Raw genomic sequence first — 16,952 nt, forward strand, 5'->3', positions numbered from 1 at the left:
CAGTTGACACTATCAAAGCGAACAGTAGGCGTGTAAATGAAAAGTGTTGGTGCGTGAAAGAGTAAATCCCTTTCCAGGTGAAAATACAGTCCTACAGAACATTTCCTTCCCTAAGGTTCCAGACGGCTCGAACGTGAGGGATGGATCTCGTGACCACGGCCGGCTGCCCCTGTGTGAGGCGCAGAGGGGGAGACCGCCAGGAGGCGCGTGAGGAAGCGGCAGAAGAGCCAGGGCGCTGGCACTCCGAGGCGGGATGCTCCGCCTCTGCGGGCCTCCCTTCTCAGTGCTCCCCGCAGCCCTGCAGTTCCACGGCGGTGACAGCCAGTCCCCAACCCAGGAAGTGAGCCACATCCTCTGCCACCCCAGTCCACTCTCACACTCGGAACCTACCCCCACTGACCATCCTGGACGTGGAGGGCGGAGACCGCGTCTCCCTCACCTTCTGCTTGGAGCCTGGCCAGCAGTGCCTGGCGTGTCCGTGGGGCAGAGAGGGGTCAGCAGAGAGGCGTACGTTCTGTACCTCAGCTGGGCCTTGCTCTGCTGGGTTTTCAGGGTAGCTGCGTAAGTCCACCCTTCTTCCACTTGACTCAGTGGCCATGAGTCCCTCTGTGAGTCCCCCTGTGAGGTCTTTGCTCACCTGGCTGCCGACCACTGGAGCCGTGTGCTGAGAAGAGAGAGCGACTGTGTTCAAGTCCTCCTTAATAAATGAAGCAGCCTCTAAGTGATTTACATCAACTGATGGCCTTTGTTATCAAGCCCAGCATTCCTGCAGGCTCCGAGGCTTCCTGCCCAACCACCAAGAAAAAGCCACAGTGCCCCGGGGAGCTGGGGAGCGGCAGTGAAGGCAGATCCGAAACACTCCCCACAGACAGCACAGCCAAGGGCCGAGGGCCAAGCACGTGCTGGTTACCTGCCAGGCAGCTGCAGGGGGTGATGGCCACCGGCACCTTTCTTCAGGCTCGGAGCCAGCACGCATTTCTGTGGCCCTTTTCCTGGATGGGCTCCCCTCCCTGAGAGTCAGCCTCTCAGGTCCCTGGGGCCTGGACCTGGGCTCTGGACTCCCAGGTGCCCAAGAGACGGGGTGTGCGCAGAGGGTGCTCACTGCCCTGCGCACCTGGAGTCTGGTGTGACACGCCGGCACGGAGGGGCCAGAGGCTCACGTCCTCCTGCTGGGAACCGAGAGGGCCCATTCCTCCAGCAGGGGAGTAGCCTGAACATCAACAGTCTCATCTAGAAGGCCTGGAGTGGGGCAGGCTCCCTTGGGCTTGAAGGCTGCCCGGCTGAGCCATCTGCTCCTAACACCAGTCTTAGGGGCCAAAGATCAGTCTTCCCCCAGATGTAAACCTGCAGATGGACAAACACCCAGAGAGACAGAAAGAGAGACATGAGTCATGCCAGGAAATTCTGAAAAGGTATAGATGTGGCAGGTAGAGCTATAGAGAAAACGAATATGCTAATTCTGCCCACACTCTCAAAGAATGTCCCCACATGCTAAAAAGCATCTGGGAAAAAACCACCGAGGGGCCCAGGTTGTGCTGGGTGCTCAGCACCGGGAGGCTCCCCGGAGACAAGAGAACTGCAGTCATTGCAAAAAGACGAGGAAAGAAAAAGGCAGAACTGCACAAAAGAAATTTAACTCAAGAAGGAAAACAAAGTTGTTTTCTTAATGTAACCCTGTGTTAAATCAACTAAGAAAATGCTCTCTTCAGTAAGGTCTTTGGGGACTTACAAGTGTTTAGTTTCGAGAGTTCTTGGTATCCTAGAATTTTCTGTCATGCAGGGAGATCTCTTGGGTCATCCCTGGGTAGTTATTTGGGTCGCAAAAGGAGCGGTGTGAGAATAACAAGGACATCCTCACCTTGGCAGCCCTGGGCTGGTTTGGACTCGGGTTTGGGTCTCTACCCTCCTGTACTCTCCCTTCTCTCCAAATCTGAGCAGAGAAAGAGCCTGTGTATCTGCACAGCATTCATCATCCTCAGCCTGGGACAGCTGAGACTATACAGAGCCAGGACCCAGGCAGCCTGACCGGAGGAGAGCTCTCAATCACCTCCTCCCACCCTCTGCCGTCGGATGAGAGCACCCATGGCAGCGGACACTAGGGAAGACCCTGTACCTAGCCTGGTGGGTGGCTCAGCCAGGTGGCCGAGGAGAGCCGCAGGTGCAGCCCTTCAGGGTCCCAGGAAGGCGGGAAGGCTCCTTTCCTGTGAGACTCACAACAGCCCAAGCTTGCTTCCATGGCAATGAAAATCAGAGACGGGTGGGAAGGGACAGCTGACAGTTATACAAAGAGATTTGGAGAAGGGGGAAGGAAAAGATGTTAAATATACCTATGAAGCAATTTAACAACTTTTTTCCTGGAGATTGAAGACAAAAGTGATAATTTTGTGACCCTGGGGATTATACATTCAACATTTTTACAGGGAACCGGGGAGCAGTGAGAACAGCTTGTGCTTTGGGTCCAATACAGCTCCCTGAACTCCTGCTCAGCTGTACCAGCCATGAGACCTTTCTGTAAAATGGACAAGGCTAAAATCTTCACAAGGTTAAAACAAGGAGCCACAGTCTTGTGATGAACATCAGCTCTTTTTCTCTAAAATAAAAAACTGATTCTGTTCACCTGGCTCCTAGCCTACAAACTATACCTGCCACATTTCAAACCCCAAAGTATTCCCAAATTGAAAGCTCATCTTGGGGACAACAAAAGTCAAGTGTATACTAACAAAAATTCCAGTGTAAACTTTCCAATCTAAAAGCAAACTTGTGGTAAAAAGCCTTCTCACTTAGATCAGGAACAAGACATGGGTGCCTGCTGACATCACTGTAAATGCTGCCCAGTGCAGTAAGGCAAGAAAAAGAAATGTGTGTGCAAGAACCAGGGAGAAAAAGGAAACTGTGACTATTTGCAGATGCCTTAACTGGATATACAGAAAATAAAGAAGAACCTACAAATAAATTATTTGATTTTAATAAATAAATTTAGCAAGGTCACTGGATACAGGGTCAATAAAAATAAACTGTATTTCCATATGTTGGCAATAAAGAGAAAAGGAAATTTATAAATACCATCTAAAATAGTATCACAAATATCCAATACACAGGAGTAGTCTAAGGAAAGATGGGCAAGACCTCTATATAGAAAGTTATATAACATTATTGAGAAAAATTAAAGAGGATCTAAATAAGACTGTTATATATACCATGTCTGTGGAGCAGAAGACTCAGTATCATAAAAGTGTCAATTTTTTCCAAAACTGATTTATAGATTCAAAGCAATCTCAATATAAATCCCAGAAAGTTTGTGTGTATGTGTGTGGCAACTGACAATCTGATTCTAAAATTTATATGGGAATCAAAAGGGCCAAGAACAGCTTAGATGCCCTTTAGATAAGAGGAGCAAGGTAGAAAGTGTAGCTGTACTGGATTTCAAGACGTTTAACAAAGGCATAATAATTAGGACAGTGTGGTACTGGCACAGGAATAGACCTACAGAATCAGTGAAACAAAACACAGTACGGAAGCAGACCTGTGCTATGCGCACACTTCATTTTTGATGAAGTTGGCACTGTGTGTTAGTGGGAGAGTCTTTTCAACAAACAATGCTGGGTCCGTTAGATATCCATAAGGAAAAAGAAATGAAACTTGTTGTACCATGTTCAAAAAACAATTCTGAGTAGATTATAGGCATAAAATATAAAAGGTAATATAACAGAGCTTCTAGATAATAATGTAGCAAAATTTGATGGGTAATTTTACGTGTCCACTAGACTGGCCATGAGTGCTCAGATTAAACACTATGTCTGAGTGGCCTGTGAGGGTGTTGTGGGTGTGTCATGAGCTCCTGTGTCAGTGGGCCAGTCAGGCAGAAGGCCCTCCCCGGCTTGGGGGCCTCACCCAATCTGCTGAAGGCCTGAACAGAACAAAGAGAACAAGAGGCGGCGGAGGAAGGCGGAAGTCACCCTTTTTCCCTGTCTCACTTCTTGAGCTGGGCATCTCACCTCATCTTCTCCTGTCCTCAGGCTGAGATTTACACCAGGGACTGCCCTCGTTCTCAGGCCCTTGGACCCCACTGAATTATACCACCAGCTTTCCTGGGCCTCCACTGTGCAGACAGAAGACCACGGGACTTCTCAGCCTCCATAACCACACAAGCTGATTCCTGAAAACAAATCTCCTTAATATACAGGGTCTGGCAGAAATGAGGCCTGCAGAGTGTGGTTGGTAGGGTAATAATGTGGGTGTAATAATTTATAGTTTTAATTTGAACACTTCACCTAAAATGTCAAATGGTGTGCTTGAGTGTGATATTGTTATGTTACAGAATTACGTGCTTGTAACTTTGTAATAAAAGATTTTGTAATTAAAAAAGGGTGCTGTTTGTGCCAGACCCTGCGTGTGTGTGTGTGTGTGTGTGTGTGTGTGTGTACATGCGCATATCTGATTGTTTCTGTTTCTCTGGAGAACCCTAATAAAAACATGTCTTCAGGATTTTAATAATAGGTTTCTTAAGTGGGATATAAGAAGAAATGACCATAATGAAAAAATCTGATACCCTGAATGACACTGAAATGAAGAACTTCTGTTCACTGAAACACCACCAAAGGGAGTAAAAAAGCAAGCTACCAAGCAGACGATATTTGTGACAAGTAAAATCAATAAAGGACTCATATCCAGCATGAAGAGAACTATAAATAAACAAGGAAAAAGCCTCAGAAAACCCAGAGAAAAATAGCCATGAAATCTGAAAAGGCGCTCTACTGACTGAATGGCCAATAAACGTATGAAGTGTTGTTGCTTCAGGTGGAAGTGTCAGACTGGTACAACCACTTGGGAAAACTGTTTGGCAGTATTCATTCAAGTGGGTATTTTCTCTATGACTCAGCAGTTTTGCACCTAGTTATAGACTCAAAAAGAATACATGCATACATGCACCAAAAGGCATGTACAAGCATATTTATAATAAATCCAAACTGGATACAATCCGCATGTTGACTGAATTAATGCAGATGGATCAGCTGCAGTGTTTCCATACAGGAAGGTTATGGGGCAATGAAAATGAATGGACCACAGCGAGATGCAGTGAGAACACAATGCTGAAAGGAAAAAGTCAGACACAAAAGAGAATATACTGAATGATTCCATTTACGTGAAGCACAAAGCCAGCAAAACTAACCTACAGCGTTTGAAGTTAAGATGAAGGATTCCTTTGGATGGGAAAGAAGGCAGAGGAAAGCTCCTGGGGTGCTGAAATGTTCTACTGCTTGATCTGGGGACAGTCACATGGGTGTGTTCATTCTGACACTCCTTTGGACTGGATGCACATGATTCGTGTACTTTTGCCTACACATGTCAGAGTTCAGAAATACGTTTTGCAGAAGAAAGGCTCCTGTGAAAGTCCGCCTTCCTGTGTATGCACTATGGAAACGTGGGGTGGATGTCGGGTCACGAATGCGTGGAGACACAGAGCAGGGCCCCTCTGCGTGTGCACCGACACGTCTGCGTTGGTCCAGTGCACTCTCTCGCTGCGGCTGGTGTCCACGTTTTCTCTCCCTGGTCAGCTGCAGCCTCAGAAAGCCAGCAGGAGCCCAGAGCTAATGATCAACAGGAAGGCCTCGGCACCCTCATCCAGCAGCTTGGGACTCCTTTGCTGAGGCAGCTCCATGATCTGAAACTTGACTTCAGGCTCGTCCCTCCCCCGCCTCCCAGCAGCAGGGAAGGGGTGTAATGCACACAGTTGATTGAGAGCTTCTCCCTGCCCTGGCCACGTGTTGTTTGTGGGAGACTGGGTTGCCGTAACCCCGAGGTAATGTAAATGACACAGGACGCAGCCACGCTGACCCAGGCCTGGCTGCCCTCCCTATGCATCGCTCCGTGGAGCTGTTCCAGCCCTGCTCCACCGGGGGTCATGTGGTAAAGGCAGTATCCCAGGGAGAAGCCTGCTGGGGCTCCACCTCGGGTTATAGTTTGACCTCAGGCAGGGTACCTCTCAGGGAATCGGTAGCCCTCTCTATACAACGGGAGTGTTCATATGCCTTTCCCTTCCTGTAGGGAAAATTGAGGTCAAATGAGTACTGCACTTTCTCATCCAAGATATCATCATTGTTGCTGCAGAGTGAGGTGACGGGAGGGAACAAAGCGCCACCGCCATCTCTGCGTGTGGTAGGGAAGGTGGAGAAGGGTATCCTTTACTGATCACCACTGTGACTCCAGCAGCTCAAGCAGGCCGACACCCAGCAGTAAAGGCAGTTGTGGAAGACAGTGAGCTCGCACCCGCGCAGCGAGGGGCCAACTCCAACCCGCACATTCCAGCTGCAGGCTCCCTCCCGTGAGGTCACTCCTGCATGGCCTCTCTCTGGTTGCATTGCTTCCAATTTCTCCCCGAAGCCCTCCTCTCCTTGCTTTCCAGCTCCCCTTTCTCCTGACCCAGGGCTTCGCTGAGAACAAGCAAGGCAGTCTGCAAGCTAGGCTGGCGGTGGCAGTGGGAGGTCTGGAGGCTCTCTCCCTGCTTTTTTCTCATCCCTTCTAATCCCACAGGTCTTCCCTCAGTAGGCCTCCTGCACATCTAATCCTGTCCTGGTACTTGCGTTCTCAGAAGACCTGAGCTAACACAGGCGGTACTGGAGCAGATCTGAGAAAACAGGCAGAAAGATGGAACTTGGGAACTGGCTCACTCACTACCTGGCGGGCAAAGGCGACGCTCTTCAGAGTGGTATGTGGGGATTGGAGAGTCCCTGGCACAAGGTAGTGGCCCACTGCTCAAAGATTCACCAGCAGTGGCCTGGGAGAAAGCCTTCGATCGCTTTGTCACGACTGAAGCATTTGAAACCTGGGAGGCCCAGGTCTGTGGAGCTGGCCGGGTGCTGTGAGGTGTGCCAATGCTCAGCAGGGCACAGGGACAGTCTGAGGGCCCGCGCCCCATGGTTAAAGGATAAGCGGGAGAGCCAAAGGGCCTCTCTGGCAGCTTACTATAAGGGGGCCCACTGCTCCCCTCGAAGGCACACAGAGGTCTCTCCCCGTCCTCGGGAGCCCCCGACCTCCTTCCAGCTGCCCAGCCCCTGACAAGGGTTAACTGCCAGGATAACCCAGCTGGGGATGTGCTGGGCCTGAGAGGAGAGGAAAGAGATTCTATACCAAGAGTGAGAAGAATTAGTTGCTAATTGAGGGGCTTCATCAAGGCGGCTAGAAAATAAGGCCAGATGAGCAACAATTCATTGGTTTGGGGTGATTTCTTGAGATGTGGGGTTTGGCAGCCTGGCAAAGACCCTAGGGATGGGGCAGGCTTGCTGCTGGGGTGGTCCTTAGAAGCCTGGAAAAAGTGAGTGGGAAGGAATGGACTGCCCCGGGGAGGGCAGAGCAGCAACAAAGAAGCTCAGGGAAGCAGCTGCCTGGAATGGAGGCCGAGGAGCCCGAGGCCCCTGGAGAGGGGCCTGCAGGACCGCCCCTTCAGCAGGGCCATCGGAAATGCACTGGGAGAGGCTGGCTTCACCGCAGAGTTTGCAGGCGGCTTCCCTCCGCAGGCCAGCAAGGACTGCAGGAGGCGGTCACAGAGGGAGCTCATTAGCACCCAGGGGACAATGGAGTCTGAGATACTAGAGGCCCGAGGCAACACAGCCAGGGTCCCTCTGGATTCCAGGGACGGCCACCGCCAGCATTCTTTGACTGCCCGTGTCCAGGGGCCAGCGGATCAGAGGAGGAGTCGTCATGGGAAGCGGAGCGGGCGATAACCCAGGCCAGAGCAGGGGCAGGGAGGGAGACGTGTGGAGCCCAAAGGGAGCTCCGGGCACTCCCTTACCCCACTGTGAACGGACATATGTGTCAGCCCTGTCCTGAGAAGCGTAGGGCAGCAGGGGGCTCAGAACCTTGCAGCGAAGGTCTGGCCACCCCGCCAGCTGAGCTGCCGGACCTGCCGTGGTGCTACCTGAGGTGAGGGCTGGTTGGGGCCCACGTCCCACGATAATCATGAAGGTGGCAGCCTGTCTCATTCACTTCTCCTCTCTAAGGTCCTCCAACCAGCAGCTCTGGCTTGAGGATGCGCCGCCGGCCTGGCCAAAGCTTTCTCGGAGCCCGGCTGCAGGCTGAGCCCTGCCCACCAGCCCGCCTTCCCCCACCCCTCTCTTTCACTGGGGGAGGCCGGCCGCCTGCAGCCTGCGGCTGCCAGGAGTGCGCCCTTCATCCCCAACGTGTCTCCTGCACCTCAATCCCATCTGGAGGCTACTTGTTGGTATGCCTGAATGGACCCAGTAGGACCTCTGTGGTGAGAACAAAACAACAGAAAGACAATGCCAGTGTGACCCTAAGCTTTGTCCCTGGGTCTGCCCTGCCTGTCTGGAGAACATCCTCAGAAAGAGAAGTGCTGAGCAGGCCAGGCCCTCAGAGGCAGCCAGCACGCTGGGGAGCCCTCGGGTCCAGAAAGGACCTTGAGGTCAGGAGTTGGAGGAAGAACCCAGGTGGGCTGGCAGGGGTCCAGAGCCTCGCTGCTGCCCTGGCTGCAGCCAGAGAGGCCAGTGACCTTAGCTAGGAGGTGTCCACAGGCTGGGGAGAGAACAGGGCATGAGGGCCAGTCTGCCCTGTCCTCCGCAAGTGATGCTTGTCCTTCGGGGCGGGTTATGAAGGCGGGTGGGCACTTCGGCCGAGGAAAATAAACCCCCCAGGAACTTGTTCTCAGATACTTCTAGGTGCTGGCTATTAGCTGTGATGATATGGTCATCTAGCTAAGATTGAAATTCTTAGCTAGACAGAAAAACCAAAATCTTTAGTTTCATTGGTTTAGCAAACTAACATATCCCAGGAGCAAGGTGGAGGTGGGGGTGCAGGCTGTGGGTATCCCAGGGTCCCTGGACCAGGGCCAGGCTCAGGAGGTGCAGAGGGCAGCCCAGAGCTGGAGGCTGGTCTGCCAGGGCCCACTGCCCAGGCCCCTCAGGCAGCTACAAGGAAGGGCAGGCACCATGCCCAGACTCTGCCACACTTTCCAGCGTACACAGCCTCAACCCGGAGGGGCACTGCTACCTTCAAGTCTCTAATGGGTGGGCTGCACCACAGGGTGGACGGGGACCTGCCACAGAGAGTGACTGGCCACACTCAGATTCACAATGACACGCCGAGAACTCGTGCCACCAGACCAGGCTGTCTGTCCACCCGGAGGTCTGCAGGGACTAGAAATCCCAGGGTTCCCAGACCAAGAGCTCCGAGGGCGGGCCAGCTCAGAGGAGGCTCAAATCAGAACTCCCTCGAGCTGTAAGCTGCGGGGACAAAGGCAGCAGGCCTGACGGTGGCTGGGCTCCGGCACCTGCCAGAGCCAGGGTACAGTTCAGGCCCTGCTCTTGACCACAGCATGGCCTTGGGCAGGTGAACCTCTCTGACTCTCAGTCTTCATTTGTTTTCATTTGGTAATTTGTAAAACTGGGACCATAACCTCTATCCCGAGTGGTTCCAGAACTGGAAGTAAGCCGGTGAGCCCGTGGCCCAGCATGGTGAGTTGCAGACAGTCAGGAGGTGGGAGCTCCGACCGCTCCTACGTGCCCTGGACCAGACACTCGCAAGGTCGTGAGCAAAGTGCAGCCTGGCCCTCAAACCCGGCTCCTGCAAGTTTGTCTGGCACGTTTAATGCTTCTCTGTCAGGCAAACAATGGCAGGCAGTTGATGTAAATAACTATAATTACTACAGCTTCTTTCCTCTACATGTTAGTTCTTTAGAATCAATCCATAAACCATCCCAGGAGACAGTTTTCCCTGATATCACGAGTAACATAATCCTCATCACAACCCTACAACAAACAAAAAGACAAAGGCTGGGAAGAGATGCGGCTTCCCAATAGCTAGGCTCTTGCTCTGAAAGGATGAAATTGGGTCCCCTCCTTTATCAGGCATTATTTGCCAGGTCCTGGGCTAGTCGTTAGGGGCATGAAAATGAACAAAACAAGCAGTGGTTTCAATAATTAATTATTACAAATTAATACTGAGATATCAAGCTAATTTCTTTCATACGTAGAACCTCATCTCTCTGCTGCTGCCACATTCACGTTATTTGGTCCCTTAGGTCCTGGGGCGAATGTCTGTACTTCCTAAACATCACTATCACACCAATATTGGGACTCCTGGGGAAAGGATCCCAAAAGTGACCAGAGGACACAGGGCGGAGCCTGGGGGAGGAGAGAAAGTCATGGTCAAGCTCCTGCGGCTTTCCATGCTTCCTTTCAATTCCCAAGTGGGGAAAGGAGTTTGTCTTTGGACAGAGCGCATCGCACACAGCCAAGCACTGTCCGCAGCGTGGGCAGCAGCCTCCTCCCGCGTCGGTACTCTGAGTTTAGCTGCACCAAAGGGCGCGGACGCCGTCCTCTGGCACCGGGACAACAGAGCAGGACGCAGTAGGTGCTTTGGGAAGGCGATCAGCACTCACTCGGGGCATATTCTATATGTAGGGCAGTGATGATGTTCTTCATGTCATCACTCAGTCCCCATGACAATCACGCCAGGTAGGTATCACCAGTCCCACTGTTCTTAACAGATGAAGAAACCTGAGGCTCAGAGAGGTTAGGAAACTGTCCACGGATTGAGAATGAACCCCGGCATTGCCTCGAAGACAAACAAGAGAGAACCACAGAGGGGTCACGGAGTCAGTGGATTGCCTCCTTTCCCACCCAGCTCCCCACACTGATGTTTTCTCTTTCAGGTCTTTCAAGGCCAAAGCTTACCAATGTTTACAACCCCTAAGTTCTGCTCTGACATTGCTTACTCTGATACACACATGTACTGCAGCTAGGGGCTGGGCCAAGAGACAGAGCTAGGCTATTTCTTCCTCTCAGCTTCGAACACAGCTGAAGTTGTCGTCACTGGACCACACGGACTTGAAGGAAGGAGGGCCAGTGTCCTTCTCCCACTGAACAAAAACTCTTGCCAACCTTTGTTTCAGGGAGCAAAGAGTCAGGCCAGAAGCGGAGCCTGTAAACAGCCCTGGGCCTAATGGCCTGTGTCTGCTGCCATGCACCGCTGCCAGCACGCAGCAGGCAGCACAGGGTGGCACGGACAGGCAGGGTGGCAGAACGGCATGCCAGGCAGCTTAAGGCGTGTTTCTCTTCTTCCCTAGCGATGCTCACCCTTGGCACCCAGAGACTTGCTCAATTGTCCCTGCCATTCCTGGACTCCAGACAAGTCCCCACTTCTCCAGCCCCACTTCTCTGGCACATGACAAGAAGCTGAGAGGGCAGTTCTGACCCGTGGCCCACGCAGCCCAGACCAGGCAGGCCCGGGGAAGAACGGTGGTGTTCAGGGGGCCCGGCCGGCCTTGCCTAAGTGACTGACTAGGCTGGAGCCGAGGGCGCACAGCAGCTTACGGTGACATCCTCCTAAGGTAACCACCCCGGGTGAGAGGGACGCCGTGGGAGGGCCCTAAGTGGGGTTTGATCATGAAGGCATCCAGTAACCATCTTGATTCCTAACAAAGCAAGAGTTCCTGAGCAAGACGCAAGTTTCTCTTCTGGAAGGTGACATGCAGCCCCATTGGCGTGTGACTATTTGAGTTCTTCCATGGGATAAAATTAAGTATCTTGGATATTTAAACATTTAGACCAGGGCATGTTGTCCTCAAGTCCACACTGGGACTACTCTTGTCACTGACTGGGATTTCCAAGGGGAGCAAGTTGGGACAACAGTTGATAATGTTGCCTCTGCCTCCACGGCTGTGGCCGGCAACTACGAGCCAGTCCCCTAGGGCTCCGCTTCTGCAAATACAGCAACAAAAGAAAACTCAAGTGCTTGCTTCAGCAGCACCTACACTACAAGAAAACTCTTCAGGTTGTCCGGAGGATTATACTGGAGAGCAAGCGCAATGCCCCAGCACTGTGCCTGACACCCAGCAGAGGTCCTCAGTGGCACCTGCTGCAGTTACTTATCATCGCTGTCACGGTCACTGTCCTCAGCAGGGCACGCGCCCTGTGCTCCCTCACCACCACTTTCCCGTCACAGAGACAGGGCACATGGTCCAAAAGCAGTGTGCCGGGTGCCAGCGCCCTAGTACGGCCTCCGGGTTCAGTCTCCAGCAGCACCCGGAAGTCCCCCAACCACAAAATTCACAGGGCGGACGAACACCCACACACGTTAAGCGTGGTCCGACAGAACGGCGGTGCAAGCGAAGGCACACAGAGAGCCAAGCTGGCAGGCACATGGCTGGAGACAGTGTGGAGGCTGGGTTTGGGGGGCGGCTAGAGGCAGGAGGAAGGTCTGCTTTGGGGCAGACATCACGACTGCTCTTATCAAGTACTTCGCGTTCTCTGTTTAGGGCCAAAAGAGGTGTCACAGGAGAAATATTTTTCTGGCACCCATTTCCTGGCTCAGTCACAAAAAGTGTGGTTCACTCCCTGACAGTCCCCTGTAAGATAACCCCAGTGTAAGGAAGCCCACAGGCGCTCCCCCTGCGGGACACGGTGAGGCAACATTCATTCCCGCTGAGTGGCTTACTTGTTGCTGTCGCGGTACTCGTAGATGTGACATCCGTGAGGCAATCCGGTCTCGTGGTCCAGCGTGAAAGTAAGCTTCAGCTGAATAAAGAGACAAGAGGAAAACAAGTAAGTTGTAAGCAGAATGCTCTGTCCATTCAGGTAGCTGAAATGAAGGGAAAAAAAAAAAAAATCACATTCCTTCCAGCTGATGTGTTGTGGAGAACTGGGCCTGCCAGCGCTGGGAAAGGCCCATGCCTTACAGGGACACGCTGTCGTCAGTACGGACTGTTATCGGGACTCTGCCTGCTTCGTTTACCAGGCAGCCCGTTATTTACTAAGCACCGATTTTGTGACCCTGAGCTAGCTGATGGGGAAAGAACAGTGACCAGCAGCAGGAAGGGGCCTCCTTCATCGATCTTACAGTCTGGTACAGCAGATGGACCTCAATCGCATAAACTAATGAATGACTATGCACAATTTCAAGGTAGGACAGGTCCTCTGACACAAGGAAAACCTCCCATGTCCCTCTAGAACCTGGACTAGAAGTGGACCTGGACTAGGAATGAGGAAGAGGGGGCTGCCTGGACCACGGGGAGGCAGGCGGGAAGGGCGGAAGGCGCCCCTCAGCAGAGGGCCGAGGCGGGGGTCGCAGAACCGAAGGAGGGCTGGTAAGCCAGGGCTCGCTACATGTAGGGCAGTGGCGGCAGGGAGGAAGGCCAGGGCAGAAAATGCATGGCCTGTTTGGCTGCGTGGGGGTGGGTGACATGGGCAAAGTTACGTTTTGGCCGGATCCACCTGGCTGCCACACCGAGCCCAGGCTACAGGGGAGAGAGCAGACGTAGGACCCTGCAGGAGGCCATGGAGGTGAGCAGGCGAGTGGGGACGGGGGCTGGGAGGAGGGGGCAGGCAGGTGAGAGGGCCACAAACGATCAACTCGAGATTGATCCTGGAAGTGAACTTTCAGAAGTAGGATTGGCAGGATATACTGATGGATCTGATGTGGGCAATGGGGAGGACAGAAAAGGGGAAATCAAGGATGGTTCGATATTAGATCTGAACAGCCAGGCAGGTGTCTGTCCCACTGCGGGGCGGGAAGGCTGAGCTTGGATGTGGACAGGGAGCCAGAAAGCTGATTTTGGGCCTGTTAACCTGGAGGCGCTCGTTGGCTCTCCCTGATGAGGAGAGATCAGAAACAAGAACTCTGGGGATGGAGTCTCAATTTCTTTCCGGATCCCAGAGGGGGTTGGGGGTGCGCAGCTCAGGGTGGAACTCTGTCTGTGTCACTGGGAAGCCAGGGCTCAGGGAGGCCCGTGTGTCTCGTTAGAGGCTGATCAGCTACGGCAGCTTTAACATTTCCAAGCGCAGAGCCAGTTACCAGATTTACAAATTCACTGGACTTTTAAATCACTAGGGAAATTTTCACTAAAATTAACTGCACATTAGGAGGATACATTATTATAACTTTTTTCCCTAACTGCAAGGCTGTTAACATAGCTAACGACCTGCATCATTGGATGCTGGAAGATTTTTCTCTTCCTTAGAGGGAAATGAGCTTGTAGGAATGGCTTGCCCTTCTACTGACCCAGATGAAAATATAAAAACAGAAAGAAGCCCTTCTTCACCATCACAAAGCCAGAACTTCAAGTTAAAGGAGTGTTTTCCCTACAGAGCACTGCTTGGTTCTTCCCAGCCCTCCTTTGGGAAAATAAAAAATGATTTTTAAAAATCTATTAAATGGAACCTTTTTCTCTTTACCTCCCCCTTTGCAGCTAAGGTCAGCCCTATATTCACCTAGTGTGTTCCAAGGACTGACTGCTTAGAAAATTTTAAATCCTTTGATCCAATGATTCAGGTTATGGATTTATTGCTTACAAATATTATTATAAATGTAAGAGGAAAACTTTTTTTTTTGCGCACAAAACTGTTCACCTCAGTATTATTTGCTGGAAAGGCTCTAAAAGACCAGCAACAGCAGAATGGGTAAATAAACTATACCAGAGTCACATCAGAACAGCATGCAGCCATTGAAGAACAGTAAGTAGCAGTTACACTATTCATAAGTGATTTTTATTAACTTGCAAAAATATCTGGATTAGATAGGAATAAACCCCCCCAGAATGCATATTTGATTATATACAGGAAAACTATGTAATTAACAACAAAGTTTGCATAGAAGAAAGACTGGAAGGAACATCAAAGTGCCAACAGCAATTGTTTGACTTTCTTTGTGTTTTCCAAATTCTTCATGATGAGCCTGATGAGCTATACACTGTAGTCCTTAGTCATGAAGGAATCAGGGGGAACTTAATTCCAGGAGGATTCTCAAGGTCAAGTAACTATGTATATATATATACTGATTCAAAAATAAGCCAAGTGAGCAGAGACGGTAACAGGGAGGGGGAGAGGGACTAGAGACAAAAAGGCACTCCTCGGCCCTGAATGGCGAACTTGCAGTCATTGACTGCCTACCAATGGTGGCTTTCCTTTGTCCTGACCACAGCCATTAGAATGAGGTATTACTGTCTTCTTTTTACAGGTGAGGCACTTGAGGCTGAGAAAGGATAAGTCATTTGTCCAAACCATGATTAGAAATGGCACTTCAACCAAAACCCATATTCTTTCCCCCTCACCGGAATTAGAGGACTTGGTGACAGTCTGGTTATAAAGTCAGTGCGAGGGGGAGGCTTCCTTTGCCCCGGGAAGTGCAGCAGTGCAGCGGGTGTTGTCACTGTCATGGGGAGGAGCAGCAGGTCTGGGAAGAGAGCTTGAGCTTAGTTTGGGAGCGCTGGTTTAAGGTGTCATCTCAGTGGGCATGACCAGCAGCCAGCTGCATGAACAATTCTAAAGTTTACAAGCAAGGCTGTAACCTGCAGGTGCCAATTTGGGAACCTTCGGGTGTTATGTAAATGGCAACTGAAGCCACTGGAGTGGATGAGCTGCAGAGAGCATGCGGAGAGTGAAAGCGGGGGCTTGGCCAGAACCCTAAGCAGCAGCAGCGCGGGAGGGCTGGGCGATGGCCGCCGAGAAGCAGCACCGAAAAGCAGCACCGTGGAGCCTCCCGGCGTGAGGTCACAGGAGCCAAGTGGGGACGTGCCTTAAGGAGGGGCCGTCAGCAGCACTCCATTGTTCTACGAAGTCAAGTGAGAGAGGAACGAACACCCAAAGCAAAGAATCCACCGCACGCAGTTAGCAACACAGGCTCTCAGCAGAGGGCTGGGGGCAGAGATCTGGGTGTGATGGGACTGAACTGGACTGGAAGGTGAGGAAAGGGGGTCGTGAGAGGGCACAGTTCTAGCAAATGAGACAACGATGGAAGGAATGGAAAGGGGCAGGGAAACAGGACGTGGCACTGAGAGGACACCCTAAGATGACCAAGACTTGCTTAAATGCTGACATGAAGGAGGCGCTGCAAAGAGAAGGGCCGAGAAGAGAGGCAGAGGGAGGGAAGTGAGGAGTCAAGGAGCCTGAGGTGACAGGGGCTGCCATCCAGCACCTGCCTCCCTGCGGGCGCGGGCAAGGCTGGGCAGGATGCAGACCCGTCTGGGGGCCTGGCGGATGGTGGTGGTTTGGGATGTTCCAGCCTGATTTTGGTTCTTTTCTCAGAGTGAGGAGGTGAACTTATCTTCAAAGAATGGTGGGGTGGGAGGGAGAGGTGGGAGGTAGAGGAAGGCGGTGCAGGTCTGAAATCGCTTCTTGGAGAACAGGAGACGCAGCTGGGCAGGGAGGAACAGGAGGACCACCGAGGCGCTAGGGGGCCAGTGGAGGCCACAGGGTCTGAGGTTAGCGCAGCGACCATCTGCCCAGTGGGTTTTTCTCTAGCAACCTCGACTCTGGCATGAAGAAAGTTAGGTTAGTCCAAAGCTAAGCATTTGTCAGGAAGGTGTGAGGGAATAAGAAGGTTTTGACGGGGCAAGAGAATAGAGAGATGACATCAGCAACAAATGAACCAGGGGCTCTAAGTCATTAGAGGCAGGAAGTAAAATGGAAAGGGGCTTGCTGGAAGAAAACCCAAGGGCCTGGGCAACAGATGCCTCATACGGAGCCAGTGCCGAGCATGACCTCCATCCTAAGCAATGCTCACGTGTGACTTTATTTAATCTTTCCAACAGCCCTGTGAGGTTGTTTCCTGTTGCCGTGTTATGGACGTGTTTCAGTATTTGGCCCACATCGGCAAGTCTGCAGCAGAACTTAAGTGTGGCCGACACTGCTAACCACTGGTCTACACTAGCTTTACGAGGTGTCCGTGAAGTCAGGGAGAGGAGCTGTGGGAGACACTGGGAGAGGGAGTGAGAGGGACCGGAGGCTGTGGTCAGAGAATACGCCACACCTGACCCTGGGGATGGAACAGTGAACCACAAGATCCGAGGAGAAATCAAGGAATGGAGAGCTGGAGGTGGGTGGGGGCCGGGGATCCTCCACAGGAGGTTTGAAATTCACCCAGGAAGAGGGTGTCCCCAGGTAAACCAATCTATGAAGTGTTTCCCTACTGGTGTGTAGGTGTGTATGGGTTGGTAAGTGTAG

At 51.9% G+C, this 16,952-nt stretch overlaps 1 protein-coding gene across 2 annotated transcripts in view; it reads right to left on the reverse strand.

Annotated features, from left to right (window-relative positions):
* DIS3L2 (DIS3 like 3'-5' exoribonuclease 2) overlaps nt 1-16,952 on the reverse strand; it is a 268,095-nt gene that overhangs the window by 20,180 nt on the left and 230,963 nt on the right. For both annotated transcript variants that reach the window (XM_054571544.1, XM_054571550.1), the window contains one exon: nt 12,451-12,530. In XM_054571544.1, the coding sequence (XP_054427519.1) occupies nt 12,451-12,530 (80 nt within the window). The remainder of the gene's footprint in view (nt 1-12,450; nt 12,531-16,952) is intronic.

The sequence above is a fragment of the Pteronotus mesoamericanus genome, unplaced genomic scaffold, assembly GCF_021234165.1.
Source record: "Pteronotus mesoamericanus isolate MK-2021 breed Mesoamerican mustached bat unplaced genomic scaffold, CSHL_Meso_final contig_1018, whole genome shotgun sequence".
Classification (NCBI taxonomy): domain Eukaryota; kingdom Metazoa; phylum Chordata; class Mammalia; order Chiroptera; family Mormoopidae; genus Pteronotus; species Pteronotus mesoamericanus.